The sequence below is a fragment of the Pogona vitticeps genome, chromosome 3, assembly GCF_051106095.1.
Source record: "Pogona vitticeps strain Pit_001003342236 chromosome 3, PviZW2.1, whole genome shotgun sequence".
NCBI lineage: Eukaryota > Metazoa > Chordata > Lepidosauria > Squamata > Agamidae > Pogona > Pogona vitticeps.
The window spans coordinates 231078003-231105757 of record NC_135785.1 but is presented as its reverse complement, the minus strand read 5'-3'; the positions used below and the strand labels follow the sequence as shown (position 1 = coordinate 231105757).

Here is a 27755-nt window from a genome sequence, read left to right as displayed (position 1 = left end):
GTGCTGCATTTGCAAGATTCTCTGCGGCTTCACTTGAATATAGTTCAGAAGGAGCCATTCCTTCTCGTATTCCACAGTGACACTCTTTCTTCTCTCTCCTGACAGTAGTACGAAGGGAGTACTGAGGTGTGATCATGGTGATACATCTTCTCCCAGCCTCCTAGGTGTTCTGACGGCCAAGTTCAAATGTGCTTTACTTCCCTGACTCCCCATTTGTGGAACAGTCAGAAGTCTAAAGGGTTAAGCGATTTCTACTATGGACCTCTCAGTTTCACTACAAATCCACAGTCCTTTTGTTTTTGTTTTGTTTTTGTTTTTGTTTGTTTTTGTTTTTTTGTTTTTTGGCAAAGCAGTGACAAACTGGAAATAATTTCAGAACAGTCATATATATTATGGAGAAAAGTACACAGTGGTCTCCACACATTGTGACTTACATGGTATTAGTACTTTTGTGTTTGCTTTTAGGAAGGATAAATTAAGGCTTTGTGTATAATTTCCAGAGATAATGCCCCACTGAAACTGCTAAGACTGAATTTTTTTTAGCTCCCTCCCCTCTCCAGAATTGGGCTGTGAGCATAGCTGCACAGGATTGAACCTACTGCAAATTTTTTAATGCTTTAAAGTGGTCTTAAGGCTGATTTAAATTGATCCAGCTTATTTGCTGCCAGCTTTTTTTCCTCTGTGTCAAGAGAGCTACAACTTTTTCATGATGGGAGGATTCAGTCTGGGTTTCCCCCCTGCAGACATTGTTGTAACAATGGGGGGCAGGGCAGGGGCAGTATCTGGAGCACCATCATTCACTTCTTTCCATAAGGCCTCTTCTCCCACTTCTTTTTTTAAAAAAACATCTTCCCACCCAGGTGGTCATGAAGTTCAGGAGTGGTGGAATATGCAAAATCAAAACACTAAGTAAGTTTTGCTATGAGCTGCTTTCCTGCTTAAAGCTTCAAAAGACTTTTCTATAGAATAATACATAATATGGGAATGGTACTTCGTATTCTCAGAATATAGAACTTCAGAAGTTTAAACAGTAATTTTGTAAAATGATTCACAACTCAGCATGATTCCATTCAGGATCAACCCCTTCCTACCACTCATCAGTTGCTACCTTCTCTTACTTTCAGGTAACACATTCAGGAATTATTGATCTCTGCTTACATAAACTAGTTTAAACTACCTTAAAACTATATATTTTTAAGAGATAGTATTTAAGTTTGTACCAATATGCGCTGTTTTTTTCTAAATGAAAAATATGTTGCTCGTTCTGTATCTCTCAAAGTATCTAATTTATCACTGAAAATATGAATTAAAACTCATAAATACAAATTATAACTGCATTAAAAGATAAGAGCTTGGATTGTTTTGCAGTGCACTACAATTTTATTTGATATAAAAGTGATAGTGCATGTATGAATAACTCTTAAAAGAAAAGAAATAGAATTGTGTCACATTCTGGATAAAGGTCATATACACTGCAATCGTGGTTCTATATGCTCTGAAGTAAATACTCAGTTGTGCAGATGTAAGATTGTAGCCTAAAGGATTGTATTATATATTAATTTCTGAGCAATTATATAGTTGAGCATTGTAGCAGTTTAGAATTTTGGCATATTTTTCTGATAACATTCACAGTTGTAAACCAGGCAAATTGTCCCTCTGAAGCAGAGATGATGACCTGTTTGTCATGAGCTCTTCTTCCTTCCTTAGCACATTTCTTCTCTCAATGGCCTTTAAATGATTAATAACAGAGCCATTGTTTCTCCCAGTCATCTGGTGATGTTGCAATGCAGCTTTTCATTAAGGACCTAAACCCAAGCAGCATAATCCTGAATAAGATGCTTTAGAAGTGCTGTTAAAACATTGTAGGTACTGGCAAAGACAAAAACACGGACCAGATCTCCTTATATCTCACTCCCAATTAATTTTCTAAGATGCAGTACTTATGGTCTCTAGTTTTTGGCATACTGTCTCAAAAGCACCCCCTCCAGTAAATCTAGATGGTTTGAGCTCATGTTTTTAACCACAGTGCAATTTAGCACTGCTTCTGTCCTTTATCACAAAAACCTAGTATTTGTGTTTCTTGTATTTGGGCTGAATACCTGACTTTTGAAATAGATTTGGTTGCTGAATCTGAGTTGAATAGTTGACTTCTGAAATTGATGACACTCCCAACTTCCTCCATGCCCAGATTCTATAAGCTTTGTGCACTTTGTAAGACTGTTGTTGGATTTCTTTTTTGAACGTTCATTAGTAAGGGGTTCTACTTTTGAAAGCCAGAAATGCAAGTATTTCCTGTTAACCCCAGAGCCTGGAGCAGGGGAAAGTGTATCTACCTGCCCCCCCATCAGAGTTTTCTAGGCTATTCCCATTATGTTCCTTGTACCTTAGTGAAACACTGGCTTTTGCAACTGGTTCCAGGATCATTCCAGGATGTCTCATGGCTGTTTGTCTGTCAGATATGTTAGAGGAAGGAGTGCAGATAGGCCTACCGTGCCTACCGTGATTATACTTGCAATGAACAGATTGACTGCATAATAGGGCAACTTTAGTGGACCCAGGAGCCATTATTTCTGCTCCCACAATCCTTTGGGGCCATATGGACTGACACAAGTGCAAACCATAGTAACAAGATCACCAATAACCTCCCCCCTAACCAGAAGTAATTGGGGGCTATTTGTGTCAAATGGGGGGGGGAGGATTCTTACAACTTACAAAGGTAAATTGCTGCTCCTGGATAATTCCAGGGAGGAAAAGGACTAATACTGTAGTTGTGCAGAGCTGCCTTAGATCATCACTTGTTAAACAGATATCAACACCCACCTAGTAATCGAATAGTTCTGGGGAGTTCCCCCATAATCCTGCAGAAAGTTGAAGGCAGCAGAAAAAGAGGAAGATAAATATGAGATGGAGTGACTCTATAAAAAAATTACCCCTAGGCAGGACTGTTAATGATACGACATTTCAGAGGACATTAATTCATAGGAAGTGACTTGATGGCACATAGCAGTAGCAACATAACAGAATAGTGCTGAAAAGGCTTGGGGGAGGAAGGGTTGTTTGAGGCACCTACTCCCATTTCACCTAAAAAAATGTTACAGGTCTCCAATGTTTAATTCTCATTGTTAAGATTATGGTCAGGACAGAAAGGTCCTCACAAACTACCCAGACTTTCCTGGTGTGGATATATTCCAGGAGATCAACGTGCTGATGGCTGAGGGGAAATCTCCCAACACTCTGAGTCACCTTGACTCCTTAGTGCTCCCAGGGAGTTACCAAAATGTATAAGGCTGCATGCTTTTGTTTCTAAACAATCCTTACCAGGTAGGAACACCAAAACTTCCACTAAATATGAAGGATTAGAGTAGGGGCATGAGGCAAAAGTCTTCTTTAATACCGCCAAATCTTCTACCAGAATAACCAAAACTGCTATGTATCATGTTTATTGTGTTATTGTAGATGTTGCAAAGTAAAAAAGAAATAAAATCACAAGGAGTTTCAAAAAGTCAGTTTCAGAAAGTTCAAAAGTAATCAAAAAGTTTGTGAAGCAAATACACATTCAAAAGATTTAAGGCCAGGGCAATTCCAGAACAGTTCCCACAGAAAATGGGAAAGCTAACTATCCTAAACTACTTACATTGAAGTATTGGACAAAAACAAAAGAAAAAGAAAAAATAAAGAAGACAAAAACGTTGTGGCACCTTAAAAAACTAACTGCTATACTGTATTTTAATATGGGTTTTCATGGACATGTCCACTTCCTCAAATGTAACAGAACTTCAGCATATGCAAAGTATAAATCAATTTGCAAGACAGCAGCTGAGTGTAGTGTTCTCCTCAGAGAAACTAGGCTAGACTGAGCAAATTTCCCAAACCTTTTTTTTTTTACCCATTATCCACTTTTCCAGTTTATTCCACCAATCCCAAATTGCCTTGATACTTCCAGAAGGGAGTAACTTTTCCTAAAATAATTTAAGTCCTTCTCCCTCCCTTTTTCTGAGCTGAAACCAGTTTCTCACCAGTTCCTCAGCTTGGTACCAGGAGAGAGTGTTTTATGACCTGGAAATTCCTTCTCACACACTGATAAGACTGAGCTGATAATGAACAGGCATTTTCTTCTAATCTACCCTTACCCAGCACAAGCTAGCAAGCCCAGGTTTCAGAAGCAACTGAAACCATCATCCCCTTATTTGCCAGTCTCCTGACACCCATTTAGGGACGTGGTGGCATTGTGGGCTAAACCGCAGAAGCCTATGCTGCAGGGCCAGAAGACCAGCAGTCGTAAGTGTTACATACAGCACTGATGTTACCTGTCTGTCATGGGTTTGGAGGGAAAGTTCCATCCTATGGGGAGTGGAAGGCGGGACATCAGGAGGAGGGGCTGTACTGTATATAAATGTGAAGCCTGTGTGGTGAAGGAGAGAGACGCTGGGATGTGACGAAGCAGCAGCTGGGAAGAAGAAGCTGGTGTGGGAGTCTGTGTGTCAGACAGGGTACTACTGTGTGTCAGAGTACCAACCTGATAGGTTCAGGTGTCTGTTGGTTAGCCAGAACTGATAGGTTCAGGGTCTGTGCTTCAAGTTAAGGGTTCTGTGTGAACCAAACTGTATGCATGTATGAATGAGAATAAGCCACGTTACTTTATCTTATTCACCTGATCGTTTTATTTTGCCTGTGTGTTGTATTTAAATAAACCTTATTCTTTTATTTGTTTAAAAATCCATCCCTGGTCTGTGTGACTTCTTATAGGGAATGGTTGGTGGCAGCTTAGTTAACGTGTGGCAGATCCCAGTAGGTCTGGGTTTGTCACAGTAAGATCGAATCCATGTGACGGAGTGAGCTCCCGTCGCTTGTCCCAGGTCCCGCCAACCTAGCGGTTCGAAAGCATGCAAATGCAAGTAGATCAATAGGGACCACTTCAGTGGGAAGGTAACAGCGTTCTGTGTCTAAGTCGCACTGGCCATGTGACCACAGAAGATTGTCTTCAGACAAAACGCTGGCTCTATGGCTTGGAAACGGGGATGAGCACCGCCCCCTAGAGTTGAACACGACTGGACAAAAATTGTCAAGGGGAACCTTTACCTTTATTTGACATCCATTTACAGCTGTAATATGAGTTTTCATTCTTTAAGAATGAAATTCTTCAATTTGGTTCCAGTATCACTGCATGTTGTTTCCTGAATTAACTAGATACAGTTTGGAGAGTATGTTTCCACTTTTCTGAAGTACTTACTGTGAGTCATGAATCAACTTTTTACTGTTTTCAGGACACATGCATTATTCAAAGGATAATTGGTGGTACTGTACTACTGGTATAGCCAGGACTTTGGAGTAAGTTGCATTATGAGTTGCTGAAACGTAAAAACTACTCAATAGAAAGTACAAGGTATGCAGATGACATCACTCCCTATTGAACAACTTCAGTAAGATGAGGAAAGAGAGAGAAAGCTAATTCTTCTGTCCTAGATAAGAAGACTATCAAGCAAATTATTTAGGCTTGTTAAAAGAGGATCTGTAGCAAAGGCAGTGTTCTCTGGAATTTCCCAAGTTCAGCTCGTTTGATTGCAAAACTAACTTCTAGAACCTGACCTTTGAAAATGACTAGCAGTCATACTGGGCCAATTTTCACTTTCATCAAGAGGATAGATAGGATGGGGAACTTGCAGCCCATCTGATGTGGTGTTCTAGTACCCATCAACCCAAATCAGCATAGCCAGTGGCTAGTGATGGTGGGTGTTGAGTCCAACCATGTCTGGAAGGCCATAGATCTCTCAGCACTGACCTAGAAGGAGTTATTTGACTGCACAGAATAGGCTGACGTGAGAGTCACATATCAAGAGCTTGCAGGATCATTTACAATAAACCTCTTTCTAATATGATCTACAAGATTTTTCTGCCTGAAGATTGTAAGGATTCTTTCAGATCCTATTTCAGGTTCCATCACTTGGTTATTGTGGTTCTTTTGAGAACAATGAAATCCCAGGATCAGCTCCAGATATCCTTGAAATAAAGTGGTTTCTTCACATGTTTATTTTTGACAAACACCAGTTTCTGTCATTCTTGTTCTTCCACTCTTGGCCCTGGCTTAGGTGGAAGAACTATCTGTGACACCCAGGAGTTGATGTCCAAGCTTCTTGAAGGAAGGACAAGTTACAAAAGTAGTGATTGGTTCTTGCAACATTTTAGTGCCAGTTCTCATCATTTTAGTCTCACCTGGAAAGGAGAAAGAGGCTTCTTCCCTACCTTCTGTGTGCTGTTTCTTTTAAAATACTCCCTTTTTTTATTAGCAGAGGTTGAGCTGATCCCCATAATCGTACAGGAAAGAACCTACAAACAGCAGACATTTTCTCCCCACTCCAGATAATTCTTTCTCTGACCTTTGATATTTCTCAGTATATTTGTTTGGACAGAACAATTAAAAAAGAAAGATATCCACTCCAGTACCTGAATGCTGAGTTTAGATCCTAGCTGAAACATATGTCCTTTTCAATAGTTGTTCTAGTGGGAGAATTACAGCTTGTACCACAATTTAAGGAACATCCTGACCTCTCTGCAGCAACCCTGACCATACAGAATATTGTGTGCGCTCTCTTTGGATTTATTCAGGAGAGCCTAAAAGATACATACATCACTGCAAGGTGAGAGATTACTTGCAAATTAATGATTTCCATTTGAACAAGGAGTACAGTGGTGCCTCACTTAACGATTTTAATTGGTTCCAAAAAAATCATCGCTATGGGAAAACATCGCTAAGCAAAATGCGGTTTCCCATAGAAATGCATTGAAAACCGGATAATCTGTTCCAGTGGGAACGGATTGCCGTCCTTAAGCGAAAATTGCCATAGGAAACATCGCTAAGCGAAACGCGGTTCCCCAATTGAAATGCATTGAAACCTATTCAATGCATCTCAAAGGGGAAAAAATTACAACAAACTTAAAAAAAGTTGGAACAAAGTCAAATTAGTTTAACAAATGGTTTATTAAGTGCACTTATGATTTCAAGCATTCTAAACATTTTTAAACATTTTAAAACATATAAAAAACAGCCAACATGAGGCTGTCAAAACCATCGTTAAGCGAAACAGGGGGACCCAAACTGTCATCGCTATGTGAAGCATGGTCCAAAACATTGCTATGCGAAAATTGCCCATAGGGAACATCGTTAAACGGAGCGCAAGATCGCTCTGAAAAAGCCATCACTAAGCAAATTTGTCATTAAACAAAGCGCTCGTTAAGCGAGGCACCACTGGAATAGGAAATGGAACAATCATTATAGTCATTTTTTAATATTATAATCTTAAGACTTTTTAAATTTTTTATTCATTTTTGATTGGGTAAGGGGATTTGGAACAGGGTACTGGGGTAAATATAAAAATACAGAATGTGATAGAGAACAATATTTATTTATTTATTTATTTATTTATTTGATTTATAATTATTACTTTACTTCACACTTATCCTGCCATTTTTTCTAAGCCTTATAATTTTTCGTATAATTTTAACCCATTCATGTTCTCGTCTGTCATCCAGTTATAAAAAGGTTCCCACTTTTTTCTAGCCTGAACAATTGCTTTGTCTTTTAATACTTCAGTTAAAATATCCAACTCGGCTGCTTTGAAAAATTTTCTATTAACTCCTGGATTGTTGGAGTCTCCTCTTTTTTCCAGTAATTGGCATATAAAATTCCTGCTGCTGTGGTTACATGTACGATCAAATACATTTTTTCTTTTTCTATAAAATCTGGTATTATATTCAACAAAAACAGTTCAGGTTCATATGGAATTATAGAGGATTAGACTTTTTGTAAAAACTCATGGACTTGTTTCCAAAAGCTCTTAACTTCCCTACAAGTCCATCACATATGATAAAAACTACCTCCTTCTACTTTACATTTCCAATATTTGTTAGAGGTACTTTGATGCATTTTTGATAATTTTTCAGGTGTTATATACCATCTACAGTGGACCCTCGACCTACGAAGGTCCCTACTTATCAAAATTTCCCCACTGGGAGCCAGGCTTTGTTGACTTTTAAACTTTTTTCTTTTTTGTTGAAGCTCTGCTGGTGTTTGTGGATTTTAATGGCTTCCCTGTGCAGTCTAACATAATGATTGCTGGTGTTGTCCAGTACTTCAGTATTTTGAAATAGAATTTCGTGTCCAGCTCGTTTTAGGGCATGTTCAGCTACTGCTAGTTTTTCCGGATGTTTTAGTCTGCAATGTCTCTCATGTTCTTTGATTCTGGTGTGGATGCTGCGTCTTGTGGTTCCAATATATACCTGTCCACAACTGCAAGGTATCCGGTATACTCCTGCAGTGGCGAGGGGGTCCCTTTTGTCCTTTGCTGACCGCAACATTTGTTGTATTTTTGTGGTGGACTTGAATACTGTTTGTAGGTTATGTTTTTTCAAAAGTTTCCCCATGCAGTCCGTGACCCCTTTGATGTATGGCAGAAATACTTTATTTGTAGGTGGCTGTTTTTCCTCTTCAGTTTGGTGTTGTTTTCTTGGTTTGATGGCTCTTGAGATTTCATTCTTGGAGTAGCCATTTGCCTGTAGGGCCCAATTCAGATGGTTGAGTTCAGTGCTGAGAAACTGAGCTTCACAGTTCTGATTTGCACAGTCTACCAGTGTTTTGATTATGGCTCTTGTTTGCTGTGGGTGGTGGTTGGAGTTTTTGTGCAGGTACTGGTCTGTGTGGGTGGGTATTCTGTAGAACTTGCGTCCCAATAGGAGGTCAGTTTTGATGACCCACCCACACATGGTTATAGACCTCCTGTTGGGACACAGCCTTTAGTAAGGGACAGCATCAAACACCTTGTGAACCAATAAGACAAAAATGGAGCAAGCAGCTAGCTTTGTATTCTGAAGTGTGTTCCAGAAGCAGTTATGATTACTGTGGGGGTAGTGTTTGATCCAGTTTCAGTATAGTGTGAACAGAGCACTGGAAAGGTATTTGAGATGGTTTTGCAAATTCTAGTTCTACCAAAACTGCCTAAAGCTGATGTGCCCTGAAATACATACTTTGCTTTCATTCTGCAGGTCCAGTACTTTTTCAGCATCTTGAACAAGTAAGCAAAGAACAGAAAAATACAGGGAGTAAACAATTTCTAAAAAAAGAAACAATCTACAAAATGGGAGATGTGTGTTTATTCATTTATTGTCCAATGTTTTAACCTGACTGAAATACAAGATCAACAAGAGCACTGTACTCCTGGCTATTACATATGTTAGAACATAGAGTTTTGCACTTTAGACAACATTTAACACCAGTTGATGGGATAACTGCATTGCTTCTCAAAGTTTAAAATAAAGATTTATTTTCAAACATGTGGCTTTGGTTTATTTTTATACATTACACTTTTTTTCTTGCAGAAAAAAATAAAATTGTACAACTGCATAAATATAAAATTCTTCCACCATGAAAATGGTTAAAACATTCAATAACGACAGCACCATAGCATATGATGCCTCTAAGCCAGAAAAAAAGAGAAAGAAATATACAAAGCAAAATAATTATTCCCATCACTGATGAGAGTGATAGGCTGACTCAGGTTTCTCACACAACTTCAGAACATACCAAAGGATGAAAGGGATAGAGAGAGAATAGTACCATTCGCTACAAAGTACAGTATACAATCACTTACTCTCTTTAGCTTTGCCTCAAAGTCAAGGTAATTTTCCCTGCCACCACGCTAAATAAAGTCCGAAGACCACAAGAAAAGAAAGTCTGTATCGAGTACTGTTGAATAATCTCACAAGTTGGCCTTTACCTTTTGAAAATGAAGATAAAGTAATAATTAAAAGTACCATGCCAGTTTTAGTCCCACAGAGTATTTACACCTTGGACAGCAAATCTTTGCTCACAGAAAGTAGAAAACTGGTACAATAATACATGGCTTGAAAAATGACCAGAATAATGCATCTATAGTACTGTACACTAAAATTCACAAGGCAGCAATACTTAGGGGGCAGAAACACTGCTTACTACAAGTCAGTTATGGAATCATAATTTACAGTAGAAATGGTCATGTCCCAAGGCTCAATTTCTGTTTTTCATCATTTACAGTAGAATAAATATCTTTGTCGCTATTGCTACACTTTTAAGTTTACATTCTAACCTAGTTAAATGCAGAAAGCTAGTGTAAAGCATATAGATTACGTGTAGGTCCCATACGTATGACAGTTTTGTTCAAGACTAGTAGGTTTTTGTCTCTTTTTTTATACTTTTTAAATGGCTAAGAGGAAAAAGGAAAAACAAACTGTGCTTATGATCAGCTGCTTTTTATGTCAAATTTCATATCAAAACGTCCCTGGAAACGATCTTTGTCACTGTAGTAGATGTTTTGAGCATAAGCCTTGCACTCGATACGCAGCTCCGTGTCGAAGGTCAGGTTGGTGAATTGCACAGCTATAAGGGGCTGGAGGTATTTAGGCTGGAGCACCTTGCCATAGTATGGATAGTACTGGAGAGGAAAGCCACCGAAACCACCCATGCCATAGTATTCCACGGGGCCAATTTTGTCAAGGTCTTCCTCTTTCTGAAGAAATAGAGTGGGGGAGGGGAGGGAAAAGTCACTTGCAAACACTGCATTTTCTGCATATGATAAACATGTTTTCATTGGTTACTCTTAACATTATTTAAACATCAAAGATTTAATAATGACCACTATGTTATTTCCGTTTTTGATTTTTTCCCCCCTATACAGTGGTGCCTCGCACAGCGAGGTTAATCCGTTCCGGATTAACCCTCGCTGTGTGAAAGCATCGTTGAACGGAACGTAAAAACCCATTGGAACGCATTAAACATGGTTTAATGCGTTCCAATTGTGCCGAATACCCACCGTTCAGCGATGCTTCAGGATGGCCGGCAGCCATTTTTGCGCCCTCCCCTCGCTTTATGAGGGCGCGAAAAAGCTGCGCACGGCCATTCTGGGGCTTACGGCAGCCATTTTGTAGCTGCCGAACAGCTGATCGGCAGGTCGCAAAGCGAAGGTCGGTAAGCGAACCGCTTACCGCCCTTCGCTCTGCGATTTTCGCCCTATGCAGGCACCGTTTTGCGATCGCATTTGCGGTCGCAAAACCGGCCTCGTAGAGCGAATTCATCGCTCTACGAGGCGCCCGTTGTGCGAGGCACCACTGTATTACTATACTTCCAGGTCTGCTGCAGTCCTTTGAAGATGCTAATATTAAAAAAGGGCCCTCCATTCTACCAAAAGTAGGATATTCTGGTATAGATGCTACATACACACATAAGTGTACATTTGTTGTTTGCCCTTTTAGTGACATCCTAGGCCATGCAAAAGGAGTTCTATATACCTACATTTTATGCTACTATTTGCCTATTCATATCAGGTTTACAGTGGAACCAGCAGATGAGACTCTTATTTCTCTCCATGCATTCCCTAAAAGTGAATATGTTTTATGAAAATGGCACAGTGGCTTTAAAAAGGAAGTCAAATGAATTCACAATGGACAAATATGTCTGAGGAATAGCCATGACAGCCGAATAGAACACCTCTGTTCTGGAACAGTATAATTTTAAATACCAGGTGCTGGGATGTGTGTGTATGTGTGTTCTACTGCTTTTACACGCTTCTTTCAAGATTCTCCTAAAGTATCTGATCAGAACAGAAGGCCAGACCTTTGCTCTAATATAAAAAGATTCCTTTCCTTTCGGCCAACCCGATGCTCTGTGTAGGCCACAATGAGGATAGAGAGACAACAGCTCTATCATACTCTTGTCCCCCATGATGGCTATTCCAAGGCATGGGGCATCTGATCCAGGCCAAGTAGCAATTAACAATCATATCCTTCCATGAAGAGTGGAGCCTTTTCAAACTAAGACACTGGTCACTGCCACATCATAGGCTAAATCCAGTAGGGTTCTTTGTTATATTCCATTTTTTTCTCTAAAGGTATTTACAGCAACATCACAGGGAAGTCGAGCTGTGACCTTGATTTCAGTATGGCTTCTTGCTGTCTTTTAGCCACCAGATACATTTAAAAAGGAACCCCGTCAGCTACTGCTCCCATCCTCCCCCACCCCACCCTTGTTTTTCTATAAGCTGGTGATGGATTGAGTGCTTTCAGCGATCTCAGTCCAACTCTTATTGGACATGAAAGAGAGTCTGAGCCATTTCAACATGCTTTGGCTTCCACAGAAGGGCATTCTCTCCTGACAGGAAATGTCACCACTTCTAGTATCAAGTCTCACCCTTGAATGGAAAAACAACAGCCCAATCTCTCTTGCTGTTGGGAGCCATTTCTGCCTCTGCTTTTAGAAGAAGCAACAGCTGTTTTATCTTGATACAGAGTGATATTGCTTTGCGGACCAGGTGGCAGATTTCTCAAAGCAAGTAAAATGAGAGCCAGTAAGAGAATTCATTCAAAATCTATGGTGCATGTGTAACAAACAGGAGACATCAACAACAATTCCTGCTGAGCAATTTCCATACATTTCAATGGACTGTGAGTAGAGATTCCTGTCATGTAGCTTAGGACAGTCCTAACAGACTTAAGACCACTCATCTAATCAGAGAAAAAAAGTTACTTTTTGGACTGTAGCTCCCAGCACCCCTTTGGTAATCTGAGAGCCACAGTAAAAAAGGAACTTTTCCAAGCTCTCCTGATTTTCAGTGGGCATGAGCATGTCTACTTTGTGTTGTTTCCTCTCTTACTGCTGGGTGAAATTTCTCATGAATGAACCAGGTGTATTCAGTTGGAATGCAGGATTTCTTTGGCAATGCAGGATTGACCTGTTCTGAATGCAGCTTTATGACACAAAAGCAAAGTACAATCCATTGTTTCAAATGACAAGATTCTGTCTTTAAAAAGGAGCAAAAAGAAAAAGCCAGCTTAACAAACAGTTTCAGAAGCAACAGAATTATGAAAAGGGCTGGGAAAAATAAAATTAACAAAAGAGGGTTCTGCCAGGTGCCAGAAAGGTAGCAAAGGAGGTGCTGGGTGAGAGCACCCTGTGGCTATGGAGCCAGCATTAAGAAGGCACACCTGTCACTTCTTTCCCTATGTCAGATGGTAGGAGCAGCTGGAGAAGAAACTGCAAAAAAGACCAAAATCTATAGACAGCAATGCAATGCAAAAGCTGAGGTTCTTTATTTACCTGAGTAATAACCAAATAGGATTTCAAAATGATGAACCAGCACCATTATGCAAAAGGACCAGATGTGATGCAGCCATATAAGTACTGGGTGAGATCTTATCCCCACCTTGTTCCAATAAATTGGAACAGTCTTCATGGGCAACCACATACTACATATTAAAGTAATTACTTCAAATAGTTTTACCTTAGCAGTGCAATGTACAGGAATGACGTTGGGGTTATATTTTGCCTGGAGATCTTCAGGGATGCTTTCATTGAGTGGAGGCTAAGAGAGAAAGAATCATATTTAAACAAAGCATTAACATCCACACAATCTCTATTTCAAAGAGTCTACTGGAAGTATCACAAATCTGAATCCAACCCAAAGTATTAACTTGGCTACAGGATTGAATGAACAACTTCATGTGCTGAAGCAGCCCCATAATTTCATTAGAATTTGATGGTACAGAATACAAGTGGGCATAGTTTTCTAGTACTTCCATAACTAAATATACTTAATTCTTCCACCATCCCATTATTTCATTACCCCATACTTCTCTTATGGCTAGTCCCTAACTGGCTTTCAGAACTAGACCATGTATCCCCAGAATCAGGTGTCTTTTGCGGTAGATCAAACCTGTAACTTCTAGACAAGCTAAAAACATCCAGTCTAGAATCAGCATTACCATCATCACTACCATCACTCTCCAAGCAGTTGCAAGAGTGTCATCTCACTATGTGACCAGGAAATGCACAGTTCTTCATTGTGAGAGCTGTTTATGGAATGAAGCCTTCAAGCAGCCACCAAAAATGTGTTGAGATCAAGAACAGAGACGTGAACACAACAATTGAGAGATAAGCATTGTGCTTCCCATCTTTTTTAACCTCATCTCTTCCTCCACAAAAAGTAAAAAAAAACACAGCTTGCCTTTGGTGTGAAGCCCAGGATTCGGTTGAGTTTGATGACGACACATGGTTTGCCGTCCTTGTAACCATAGGAAGGATCATTTAGCCCAGAGCAGTTCTCCAGCCAGGCACGGTTGAACCTGCAAGATGACAGCTTGCCTCGAGAAGAATCATAGGCACCTCTGTCTTTTGGGATGGAAGGTTCAGCTGGAGACAAGGAAGGGGCAAAGGAGACAGAAATAAGAAGAGACAGAAGAGTGCTTACAAGCATTATGATCGATTTTCAACTTTTTTTGGAAATGTTTTAATGTGCTCATTGTCTTAGGGTCTCTGCTTCCATCCTATGCAGTTTTTGATATGTTTGGTAATCTCATAGTGACTGGATTAAATCTTAAAGAGTTGGGCAACATGTAGTCCTGTGAGTATTGGTAAACTTCGTTTTCCCTCAGCCCCCTGCCAGCATGGCCAATGATCAAAGACAATGAGATTTCGAGATCAACAATACCTGGTGGCACCACCACAGACAGGAAGAAAAACCTCCAGAACACGGCCTGAAAAACCTACAACTACCAATACTTGGTGAGTTACCACTTTCCTAACTTTGTCTCTAAGGCTCAAACTAATTGTATAAATTAAATACTATACAGTACATATAAATATCAATATTTGTGTACATGATGACTGGGCTGGGGTACCTCCCTTACGATGAAAGGCTACAGCATTTGGGGCTCTTTAGTCTAGCGCAGGGGTGCCCAACCCCTGTTCCGCAGCCTAGGCAGGACTGGGCCATGGAAACGGATCTCCTGTACCCCCCGGGAGCGCCACGCCCCCCTGCAAGTGTGCCATGCCCCCCGCGTGAGCATGCCACACACTCCACTGGTCCACGGTTGGGAAAAGGTTGGGGGCCACTGGACTCTAGAGAAAAGGCACCTGATGGGGGGACATGATTGAGACGTATAAAATTATGCAGAGGATGGATCAAGTGGATGGAGGGAAGCTCTTTTCCCTCTCACGCAATACCAGAACCAGGTGACGTCCACTCCAATTGAGTGTTGGGAGAGTGAGAACAGACAAAAGAAAATATTTCTTTACCCAGCATGTTGTTACTCTATGGAACTACCTACCACAGGATGTGGTGATGGCATCTGGTTTAGATGCCTTCAAAATGGGATTGGACAGATTTTGGTTGGAAAAGTCAATCACAGGTTACAAGCCATGATGGGGATGTATAATCTTCAGGCTTAAAAGGAAGGTACTTCAAAATGCCAGATGCAGGGGAGTGGTATCAGGAGACAGGTATCCAGTTGTCTCGTGTGCTCCCAGACGCATCTGATGGGGCCACTGGGTGATACAGGGAGCTGGACCAGATGGGCTCTTGGCCTGATCCAGCAGGGCTCTTCTTATGTTCAGATAAAAGAAAAATATCACCTTGGAAAAACATTACATATTGAACTGCAATTCCCAGAATCCCCTAGCCACCACTATGCCTAGAGGATTTTCGGAGTTGCAATTAAAAAGCGTAACTTTTCTAAATTCTGCCTTTTGGAACATTACCGTTTGGATATCTCCCAAGAAGCCTCCCTCCGCCACCCCGCTTTGGAAGAGAATTGCTTCAATCCACCAGATAACATAATTACTTCATCCTGCAGACTAGTCCTTTATGCAAGATGGACATCCATTTCTTTAGATCATGGATGGGAAACATGGGACCCTCCAGATGTTAGTGAACTAATATTCCTATCATTGTTCATCATTGGCTATGCTGGCTAAGTCCGACAGCAGATATAGTCTAGTAACATCAAAAGAGAAACACATTGCCCATCCTGGTCTAGATCATGTCGTATTTCAGCGTGAATCCCCTCTTAAAATTATCTCATCTTGGATTCCTAAATTAAGAGAAAGACAGTTATTGAACACTGAACCTGCTGTAGAGGTTTGGAAAGGTAATATGACAGTCCTTGTTCTGGTACTGCAGCACTTGTACTATCTGATATCAGAGATCTGCCACTAGAAGAGCCAAAAGGGCACTGCAGAGAGGAGTTGAGGGAAGAGCAGAATTATACCAGATCCAAACTCGCCAGCATAACATTAGGCGAAGATAAGTAGTTTCCAACATTCCTAGGCTGGTGTGTGTGTAGATTTGACACAGCTTCACTTGACCTAGTATCAACATAGCTGGCTCTCAGCCGCCCTGGCTAATGAGGACTGCTCTCCACATCACAGATGCTGGTCAGTGTCATCAAATGAAGCTGATACAACAGGTAAAATTAATGTTCCCACTCTATAGCTTGACCCAAGGCGGCCATTCTAGCTAGGGATCTATGGTCCAAACAAGTAATTTTTCCAGGCCCCCTTCCCCATACTACCTTAGAAGGCCTTTCCTCTAGTTTTAAAGCTCCAAGTATTTTATTTTACCTGCACAGTTCTCAGTAGATAAGCCTCAGCTTGAAGCTGAGGGTCAGGGGTACACAAAACCTGCAGTTAGCAATCTGAAGCTCACTACAACTGAGCCAGAAGTCTCGTGAATCACTCTCCCTGAGTCAGCTTGCCATAGGAGTTAAATACAGAATTTACCACATGAGATGACATAATACTTTCCCACTGGGGTAGGAAGGACAGCAGATGAGAAACTACAGAAAGACAAGGAAGCTCTTATCTGAAGGCAAAGGGAGTTGACTTGACCCTTTAAGACTTACTTTTCTCAGACAAGAGGATAGACAGGAGGAAGAGGCTCACAAGGCCTAAGTTCACTAGCCTTGTTTGAGCAAGTTGCTCATGAGGAGGTGTCTGTGATAACTGCTGCATGCAACTGGACAAACCTGAACATGTACAGCCTGATCTTCTCAATACCTGTCCTGGCAGGGCAAAATCACACTTGCTATCAAACTGTTAATATGTCCCCAGCTAACTGTAGACATCACAGCTAGTGCTGTTGTTCTAATGGCCACTACACCATGGTCCCACCAGTTAGAGAGACAATCTTCCTACTGAGACTGGTAAAGTTGCTGACAAACAGTGGTGGCTATTAGCAGCACTTTAGATAGACAAGACCTTTTAAAAAAAAAATCAATTCCAAACAAGTATGACCTTCAAACAAAATCCAATCTACTCACTGCCACAGCTCTCAAACTCCATATCTGAATCTTTCTGCATTTCTGGATCATAAGCCTTCAAAAAGTTGTCAATGAGGTTTGTGTACTTCTTGTATGAGGCAGCATCATTAGGATTGAAGGAGATCTCCATTTTGAGAACCTGAGGGACATTTGTCAACCCTGGAAGAAATAAGAATACCAATCAAGCATAGAGTAAGATACACAGAGACCTCAGCCACACAATAATTGTATTCTGCTTTGGGTGATGTAGCCTTGTTGCTGTGCCCTGTGAACACATCAGAACGGAGAAGTTTTAGAAACAGCCATATCTGATTGGGATTTGCTGAGCCCTCAGGCTACCTCATATATCTCTCACTCTCACAAGTAAATTTATCATGTACTGGTCTGGGAACAAATGCTTTTACAGAAAGGAAAATAAATACTGAAAGTGTCCCACTGTCACCCACCCTGCAGGCCATCAATCTCAGGGAGGTACTCGATTGTATCATTATTGTAATAGCATTGTGGTTGCTGGTAAGAGAGAGACAGTGAAAAAGAGAGATTAACTCAAAGGCCATCAGTGGATTTTATGGGTACGTTATTTGAAGATCTGAAGAAGCAACCAGTTTAGAACTCATAAATATTAGAATTTGGGATTATTCCTCCCAGAATATTCCAGCCAGAACAACAAGCAGCCAGGCTGACTCTGAAGTGAAGTCAACAAGTAACTACTCCAAATTCTGACAAGTACTCCACCTTTAAGAGCTAACTTTTCTGCCCAAGTTACATTATTTTAAAATTAAAGGTCATATACATTATTTTGTGAAACATTCAGTGGACATCAGCTAATGGGTCATGCAGAAATAAAATCAAATAAACTATTCACTTATAGACCATGAATTGATAGCACTGACAGCCAATACATAAATACTTACATAAAAGGCTAACAACATCCTTGACTAATTCCTAAGAAGATGGAAAATACTTGTTTTGTGGGCTATAAAACATACTCTTAGGGCTGCTTTTCAATCTATATAAAAGGGTAAAAGAATGCAAAAGGTACAGTCTTTTATATACACTGTAGGAACACAGACTGTTTTGTTACACATATACATGTCTGGAAACTGCAGCATTCACATGTGATGCTACCCATGAGTGCTTATTTTTTTTTCTATGCACTTGTTCTTCTGTAACAATAGCAACATGCCTAAAGAACGACCTTCTTAAGTGGCCAGAAAGCTAAAACTCTTCAATGCCCGTAGGATGGACCAAATATCCAGTAATGGTTTTGAGTCACAACCACAGACAGAAAGCCCCATGTTCAACAGAACATCTCAAACAAGACTATGTATTTATTTGAACATGAGTTTGCCCTAGTTTGTGTTTGACCAATTAGCCTGGGATTTGTAACTGGTCAATTGTGAGATACAATAAGCTTTGCTGGCATGACTGATGCCTCAGGCGCAGACGACTAAAAAATTGCGTGCCTGGACAGATAAGATTGTAAGAGGAGAAAATATGCACTTGTCTTAATCTGTGATCTGACTTTTAGACTCTCATGTCACCACTCCGTGTAACTGTGAAACCCAACAAAACTGTAATAAATAACATACTAACATGCTGCATACAGTTACCCAAAGGGATATAGTGGGTAGAGTGACAGACATGGACTCAGAAGACCTGGTTCAGATTCCCATTCAGACATGGAAACTCACAAGAGATGAACAGGGCACTGAAAAAAAACATTCCTTAAATATCTCACTTACCTTGAAAACTCTATTAAGATCACCATAAATTGGGTATAACCTGACAGCACACAGTGTGTTAGATGAAATAAAAACAGGTATTTTAAAAAGGATTTGCAACATTTTGTTGCAGTGGGACTGTTCCTGCTCAGGATTCCAGCCCAACCACTAATGCATTCTTTCAGAATACAGTGGTGCCTCGACTTACGAACGTCCCAACTTACGACCATTTCGAGTTACGAACAGCTCTGGTTGCGAAATTTTGCTTCAACTTGCGACCAGAGTGTCAACGACCGGGAAAAAAAAAGCAGGGAAGGCAGTGAAAGTGGGAAATTTAAACTGCTTTCAGTTCTGCTGGTCAGCGAAGAGGCTGCTTCTCTGTACCTCATTCGCCCCAGTGGTTAGAGAGTGTGGGTATGAAGAGAGATTTCAGACTGCCTGGTACTGCAATTTTTTTTCCCTTTTTGGATTTTTGACTTTCTTTTTTAAAAACAGAGAGCCTGCCTGTTCTGGGTGAGTACTGTACAGGGTTTTTACAACGTGGGTTTGGGCTATGTGGGGGAGTTATGTTTCTGTGCTCTGATGGGTCTTGCAGTGTGGGTTTAAAATGTAAATCGAAAGTCTTTTGTTTCAAAATCAGAAAATTTTCTCTGAAGGGGTCTGGTTGCTGGAATGGTATAAAATGTGGTTTAGACTCAAGTCTCTCTCTCTCCCCCCCCATTGTCCTCTCTCTCTCTCTCTCTCTCTCTCTCTCTCTCTCTCTCTGCTCTCTCTTTGTGCTGAGGGGTTCTGTTTGCTGGAATAATGGTTGCTGGATTCTGTGGCTCTTAGGGTTTGTGTACTGTGACCTCTCTTTTGTTTTAAAAGGTGTTGGTGGGTGGGTTTAAAATGTGTTTAGTTTTAAAAGGTGTTTGGTTTTAAAATGTGTTTTGTTTAAAAGGTGTTTGGTTTGGTTTAAAAGGTGTTTCGTTTAAAATGTGTTTTACACTCCAAACTCTACCCCCCTTGTCTTCTCTCTCTCTATCTTATCTCTCTTTGTGCTTAATAACACAAACCTTTGTCCAACCTTCTTTCATTCCTCTTTTCCCCACTGTTCCCTCCCTCCGTCCTTTCCTGCCCTTTTTAAAACCTAAGTCATCTTAGGATAAAAGAAGAAAAATTCTCCCCCTAGTGGTCATTGACGGATTAACCGCTTTTGCTTTAGATCCTATGGGAATTAATGCTTTGAGTTGCAACTGACGCCTCGAGGTACAACCAAAAAACAGCCGGAATTGATTAATGGGGCTTCAATGCATTTCAATGGGAAATGCTGCTTCGACTTACAACCATTTTGAGTTACGACCATCTTCTGGAACAAATTAAGTTCGTAAGTCAAGGTACCACTGTATTCAATTCTCTTTCCCCTGATTCTCCTCCCCTCTCCCCACACAAAACAAAACATTTGGCTAGCGTTTTGGTCAATCTCTCTTTCTTGGATCCCCTTCCCCTAGGATTTTTAGCAAAGTCTGGGGTTCTTCCAAGCACCTGTTATTTCCTCTTGTGTATGAGCATCATTTAGTCATGTCCGAGTCTTCATGACCCCATGGACCAGAGCACGCCAGGCCCTCCTATCTTCCATTGCTTCCCGAAGTTGGGTCAGATTCATGTTGGTCGCTTCGATGACACTGTCCAACCATCTCATCTCTGTCATCCCCTTCTCCTCCTGCCTTCACAAGTGTGTATGGGCAGATAGGCACAAACCAGTTTGTCTCAGTTTGTCAAGGTGGTAGCACAGGTGCTGCTGCTCCCCTCCCCCACCCACCCAGCCACTCACTGGGCCCAGCTTGCTTGTTTTGTCCACCTCGTCTGCTAATCTCCTGGTCATGAGCAAGAGCATGGACTTCTCTGCCCCACCCTTTTGTCTGAGTGGGAGATCAGCTGAGAGGGCAGGGCAGAGAAGCCTGAGCTACTGGTGGGGCTTGAGGGCCAGTTGAGGTGCAGGAAGCTAACACGCTGGGCCTGGTGAGTGGCTAATTGACCCAGAGGAGGTGGGGGAGTGGAGCAACAGCACCTGTGCTGCCGCCATGACAAACTGGGATGAACTGGTTAGTGCCCATCTCTACTTGTGTATGGATGGTTCTTTATGAGCTAAAATAAATCCATATTTGGGGAGATGTGTTTACTATTAATGTACAGCTGTTTATTTATTAGCCAAACATTTCAGCCAGGAATTCTGGGGTCAAACTACACAAAACAGCTTGTATCTTGATAGCATGTTTTCCTTCCCACAATAGAACTGATTCAGAGCTGCATGCCTGAGCAATCATGTTTTTCATTTGTCTGGTATTTGTTTGATCCTTTTTAGTATTTGTATACTCACTGTTGTTAGCTTTAATATTGTCTTTGGATGACATAGGTCAGTGCTTCATAACCTTGGGTTACTCAGGTGTTTTTGAACTGCAACTCCCAGAAACCTCAGCCAGCACAGCTGGTGGCGAAGGCTTCTGGGAGTTGCAGTCCAAAAACACCTGAGTAACCCAAGGTTATGAAGCACTGACATAGGTCACCTTGGGTCCTTTTAAGGAAAAAGGCAGGGTAACAACAACAACAACAACAACAACAACAACAACAACAACAAAGTGTTTACCTTCAAAGACCAAACACAAGATGAAAGAAGACAGGCTAGTCAACATTCAACATTCAGGGATTTCAAGTCCAATAAAGTAACTTTTTTCCAAGTTGTGGTCTAAAACGCATATTGGCCAGGACATGCCCAACATTCCTGAAGGTGGAGTCTTGTGTGATTAAAACAGAACTCAGAATGTGGCATGTGACATACTGCATCTGGGTCCCAAATAAACACTGGGGCAGGCGGGGGGGGGGGCACAGAGATGCCCAGATAATATTTTCCTCATTCTTGGGTCAGTTTGGGTAGTATCCAAACACAGATGTACTGACATTTCCTCAGAGCGATCTGTCTGTCACAGTTCACTGGACACAGTATTGTCTGGTATAGAATATGGATTCCCAAAGGACTCCACTCCCACTTTAGGGGGAGAAATGTGCAAAGAAGGTTGCAATATCAGTGGACACGCCCAAACACGTCTGATTAAAACAAAACCCATCATGCTTAAGAGGGACAAATAGAGGGAGTTAAAAGGGAATTGTAGTCAAATACATCCAGAAAATGTCTAGTTGGGGGAAGATGCTTTATGCTGCTTTTCCCCTCCTTTTGGTTTTCTGCTGCCATTTCTTATGGGAAGAATTGAAACATGCGCAGGTAGCACAACACCCCACATTGATTCACAAAAAGACTAAGCTCACTGGACCCCCCTGTACCTGCACAAGTGCCCACACACGGCTGGTCTGCAAACATAGCTCACCCTTGATGAGGAGAATATAATGGTGATGAGGGAAAGGTCCTAATTTGGAATGGAAATTAACTCGGCTCTCTGTTTTGTTTTGTTTTGTTTTGTTTGCCTAGCCCAGCAGTTGCCTCATACTGCAGGTGGTGGGGAAAGGAGCCTGCTTGAGGGATAGCAATCACCACCGCCACCACAACAGAACCTGGAAAAGTTGCATTTTTGAACTAAACTCTTAAGACTCTCCCAGGCAGTAGTGGCCATGCCAGCTGGCAGATTCAGAAATCTGTACCTCAAAGAAGTGTTTCCAATCTCTGAATTATTTTTTAATTATTTTGCTTTCTTAATTTGTCTTCTTGGAGCAAAGGCGAGGAGGAGGAGGAAACTGTATGGTACCAGGAAGGGCAGATAAGCATGCAGTATCCCATGCAAATAAATGCATTCCACATGCTCACTTTCCCATAAATTTCAGAACAAGGCTTACTTGAATTACTTGGTATGTATTTAACAAGGATGTTGAAAGAAATGGAAGATGAAGTTCCTGCTGCTTCTGTGACTGCCTTTTCCACACACTAGGCTTATTAAGGAGCAAGCTGTTGTTGCTGCTTGGCACATTTCGTACAGAGTGGGTCAGTGAAACCAGAAGACTCCACACTGAAAAATATTTCAGGTGATGCCATGAGGACCCATTTCTCCACCCCAGGGCAAGTTCTCAGTTCTATCCTCTCTCACTTTATTTACACCCCTAAATCCAACAAGCTTATGAAATTCAGAGGAGAAAAAAATGTATACATACTAAGACACAAAGCAGAGAAAAGGTGTCTTATCCCCTAAGTGGGGATAAATTGTTTGAATAGACAGTGAACTGTAAGGGCAACCCTACATCACTATTCAAGTTTTCAATGTTTAGACAGACAGCTCCTGCTCTTCTAAGGTAAGTCAAGACAGCACCTGTTTTGTACCCACACCCAGTGGTAACACTATCGGGGCCAGACTACAAAAAATAAATCCAGAGCCCTTCAGCCCACATAGCACCCCCGCCTTCCATGGTTAGTCCACTGAATCTACATCTTCCCTCTTGGGGATCCAATGAAGACATATGAATTGGCCTCGAGAGATTAACTTCCCTATTCTGCCAAAAGTTTAAAAGAGTTGGGCATAGGAAATATAGTACCACTGGTGCCACGTGCTAAAGGAAGGGAAATGCAAGTGAGCAGATCTGAGAATTGGCCTACTGGTGGGAAACAAATAGATTTGGCCCTTGTCTTTTCTTTTTAAACATTAGTTTTGGCAGAAACTGTGAGGTTGCTCAATGGCTTTACTTCTTTAAAAAGGATTGCAAAAGAAAGACAAAACATGCTTCCATCCCACTACTGGCTAAGCAATGAAGAAAACGAGGAAGTGACCATGCTGGCCGTGGGAGAAAGAAAATGGGGTGGAACATCCAGGATGGCTCAGGGCTTCCCATCTTGCAAAGCTTTAAAAAGCTGTTTGTTTGTTTTTTCAGATTCCACCTCCCAGAATCCTCCCCCCCTCCAGTCAACATAGCTGGGAGGGGTAATCCAAAACAGTAATATTTCAAAGCTCTGGTATTTGGCCCAGAATCTCCTCAACCCTGGCAGGGTCACTGTGCAAGATATCCACTGGCTGCATTCACATGTGTTGCATCTAACCAAAGCCTCTGCCATCTGCCCTCATTGGTGTTCACGTCTTGCGTTTACCCATTCCCCTGTGGCCCTGCAATTTGATTGTAAAGAGAAGCTAGGAAGCATTTTTGCTTACCTGGAACTTGTTCTTTCATCCAAGCAACCAAGAGATTGATTGCATTTAATATTAATTGATGTTTGTATGAAATAAGCGAGCATGAGTACAGTGAAGGCCTGAGCCCAAACCTTGTCTACCTTCTTTTATTTCATACTAAACTGCATGGTTTAGCAAGAAAGTACAACCAATATCTCAGTTTGCTTCACAGTGCCTGGCTTGTGTCTGTCTGGCTGCCTGCCTGCCTACAATATATGAAGAGCTACAACAGCGATAGTCTGTCTGCCCTGCAGTTTTTTCATGAAAGCTGAGCAATTAATTTATCTGAACATTCAAAACTAAAACTATGCCATATTAATTATTTTCTGGCCTATGCTACAGAACCTTTCACATCAGTCTTCCATCTCTGTCTGGTTCCATCTAAATTACATGAACTAGCTGCACCACACAAAGTATACTTGTGGTTTAAAAGCTAGTGGCTCTCGAGCAATATTCTGTTTTGTCCTGAGCTCACCTGGATCACCTACATGCAATGACCCATAGGGAACTAATTGCACCAAAAAAAGAGAGAAGGCACATCGATGCTGCTATACCTCTTCCTAAGCACCTTTTCACGCCCTCTTTGGCAATACAAATGTGTGACAATCAATGTAACCTCAAATTTTCAGCCCCCCCTCACTCTCACTCTCTCTCTCTCTCTCACACACACACACACACACACACACACTCACACTCACTGCTGTCAGGCAACCTCAGCTTCTTAATTGTGGTTAACTGGGCAGTAGAAAGCAACACCTTCCATTCAAAATAATATAGCCATCTCAGGATCACCATTCTCCCCTATATGATTCCCTGCTATTGACTGATGAAGAGCTTTTCCTTGGAAAATGTTTTCCAAGGAAAGGCTCCCAGCCTTGCCATGGAACCAGCTTTCATTTTCATTGCCAATAAAGCTTTCACTGTAGGCCTAGCTTACATCAAGGGTAATGGTTCCCAACCTTGGGCCCCCAGATATTCTCAAACTAAAACTGCTAGAACCCTTCACCACCAGTTGTGATGACCAGGATTTCTGGAAGTTGTAGTCCGAGAACATCTGGGGACGCAAGATTGGGAACCACTGATCCAAGGTATGTATGATCCTCCAGATAGTTGTGGATGGCAATTCACATCAGCCGCAAAGCTGGGAGGTCCTAGAAAAACACTTGTTCCCCAGCCCTGCCTTAGTAGTGGCCCTATCTTTCTATGGACAGCTTAGGAACATTAAAAGGGCCCTGCTGGATCTGTGCAAAAGTGTATCCAGCCCAGCATTCTGTTCCTTCTGAGGACAACCTGAAGCTTTCAGAAAGCCCCAAATCAGGGCATGAGTGCATCAGCACTGTCTTGTTCACATTTCCCGACAACTGGCACTGAGAGATCTAGTGCCTCTGATGATGATGGCAATCAAATGCCATCATAACTACTGTCCGTCAGCAGCCTTAATGCTGCCTCTATTTGACTAGTTTCTGAGCAATAGCAAAATTGATTCTCTCAACAGATATAAAAAGCAGTCAGTCCTTACAACTGGAAGTCTAAAGATAGCCAAATGACTACAAACAAAACAAAGTGGGTCAGCTATTCAGTTGGCTTTGTCTGTGACTTCAGACCCTTATGTTTGTCCTGCACATGAAGTTCTTTTTGTGTAGTACATGGACTATCCTGCCTGGAAAATGATGCCGTGGCTGATTGCATATACATGGAGGAGAGAAGGCATTACAGTGGACTATTTCTGCACAGGCAGGCAAAGGCAAGGCTTGGAAAGGCCGACACCATATTTCACATTATGAAACAACACCTGAACTTTGCTTTACTCACTTTGAAAACTGAAGCACCATTTGTCCCTGTGGGTTATTTGGAGATTAAGCAGAACTCTTTCACCAAGATTTAAGATATAATTGAACATGCAAAGCTCTGTTCCATTTCTTTTCGTCTTTACCCTCCACAGCTTTGTGTTACAGGCCTACCTCTCCAAAATAAATAAAGCCTTTCTGGCTTGCAATAAAGGGCAAACAAGAATAACTCCCTCCAACAGCCCCACCTTTCTTAGTAACCACAATCGGATAATGCAACGGGGCCAAACAGGAAAAGCAGCAGCAGAAGAGAGGCATCCAAGCTCTGTAAAAGAATTCAGGAAGTAAATACAGTGCCAGTAATTTTGGAAAACCTAAGTATAGATAATTTGTCATTAGAAGAAGAAGTTCTTCAAATTATTTGAGTGCAAAGCAAGAGCAGTATTCCCCACGGCATGTAATGTGCAAATCAGCTTTCTTTCTTTTATGGGGGCTGAAGCATATCACTTTTCTGAAGTTTGATTTCTAAAATGCACATGTCTGCCTGAATCACACCCCTCCAATACAAATGTGCTTTCAGCTTGAATGTTTATGTCCATGCCTATCTGCCAAAAGCCAGCCAAACTAGTAGCTTCTTATGCTTCCGAATGGGATACTCAAGTCCCCAGAGATGAAAGCACATGTGTTGTGCTGGTATTTTGTAATGTGATCCACGGAGAAAAGGCATACAGTACAGTTATTCATAGGTTATATCACTCTAGATAAACCAACTCAGATGAAATCCTGTGGTTCAGTGCTTTCCCATGTTCGAAGCTTCTGGCATGTGGAAAATAACATTAGGAAAGATTGCTCAGGGGTTTAGGATATTTTTTTAAAGCTACATGTTTCCCAGCATGGAAAAGGTTGGGACCAAGTATGAAGTGTATAGCTGCCATTTGGACATAGTAGTCCTGAACAGCTAACAGTTGACAGACAGAGCAAACCTAATCCTCCATCTTACACAGGTTAGACACAGTTCTGCATAATAAGTCATACTGATATAAACTGACTGAATGCTTATGGCACTCAATGGCTGATATCCTGTTGGATGGAGTGCACCTGCTTACTTTGAATTATATCACTGAAATAGCAGGTGCCCTTGATTAAAAGTTTCCTTTTGTGATTTTGGGCTACACACAACTTGATTGTGCTGTGTGCATGCTGCATGCATCATAAAATCAGTGGCAGTCTGCCACTGATGATGATGTATTTCCTGCTGTACCAGTGGAATTGTACACTTGGATTTCAGCCATTTATTCATGCTTACTTATTCATAAAAGTATTCCATTCAGATACTTTTGGCGGCTAACAAAAATATATATTTTTTAAAAAAAGTTGAAACCAGAAGACAAACGGACCACAATTTACAGAAAAACCGAAACTCCAGGGAGCTGAAGCAGCCATCAGTTTAGCAGCCTGCAAGGAAAAATGGTCCTTGAAGAGCAGTGGAGTGCTATGTAGAAGGGGATAAGGCAGGCCTCCCATGGAAGGGAGATCCAGAGTCCAGATGTGATTGTAGAGAAGGCTTTAACCTGTCTAAGTAGAGCAGACCTTTGGTCTAGATGGGCGGATTAGAAGTCTAATAAATAAATAAGGTTCAAGTTTATCATAGCTTGTAGAACTGTAATGTGAATGACCCCTAAATACAACTGTGTTGAGCCACCATGTTCTACCTACAAGATGGACCCATTGCTAAGAACTGACTGGGAGAAGAAATGGTGGCTATAATTTGTTAGGAGAGTCTCCCCCTGCTTCCGGAATATTGTCTCTTCATTAAATCAAGAACAGTCACTTTCTAATTGAAGCAGGGCCAAAACATGTCTTGGACTGGACTGCAGGCAAAAATGACATTGAGTGCAACACTTATCTCATGAAATGAACACTGGGGTAGAAAAAAAAGAAGTAAGTGCTTCAATGGAAAAACTGGGAGGAGCAAATCCTGACATTAA

General features: G+C 41.3%; 2 protein-coding genes across 3 annotated transcripts in view; one reads left to right on the top strand and one right to left on the bottom strand.

Moving 5' to 3' along the window:
• Positions 1 to 9493, top strand: part of NME7 (NME/NM23 family member 7) — an 84059-nt gene extending 74566 nt beyond the window's left edge. For both annotated transcript variants that reach the window (XM_020784914.3, XM_020784913.3), the window contains exon 12: positions 9037 to 9493. In XM_020784914.3, coding sequence (XP_020640573.2) covers positions 9037 to 9069 — 33 coding nt within the window. In that variant the 3' untranslated portion in view covers positions 9070 to 9493. The remainder of the gene's footprint in view (positions 1 to 9036) is intronic.
• ATP1B1 (ATPase Na+/K+ transporting subunit beta 1) overlaps positions 9137 to 27755 on the bottom strand; it is a 31285-nt gene continuing 12666 nt past the window's right edge. Inside the window, exons 3-6 of the mRNA XM_020784918.3 lie at positions 17116 to 17274; positions 14025 to 14209; positions 13302 to 13382; positions 9137 to 10535 (exon numbers count right to left, since the gene is read on the bottom strand). Of these exons, the coding sequence (XP_020640577.3) occupies positions 10269 to 10535; positions 13302 to 13382; positions 14025 to 14209; positions 17116 to 17274 (692 nt within the window). The 3' untranslated portion in view covers positions 9137 to 10268. The remainder of the gene's footprint in view (positions 10536 to 13301; positions 13383 to 14024; positions 14210 to 17115; positions 17275 to 27755) is intronic.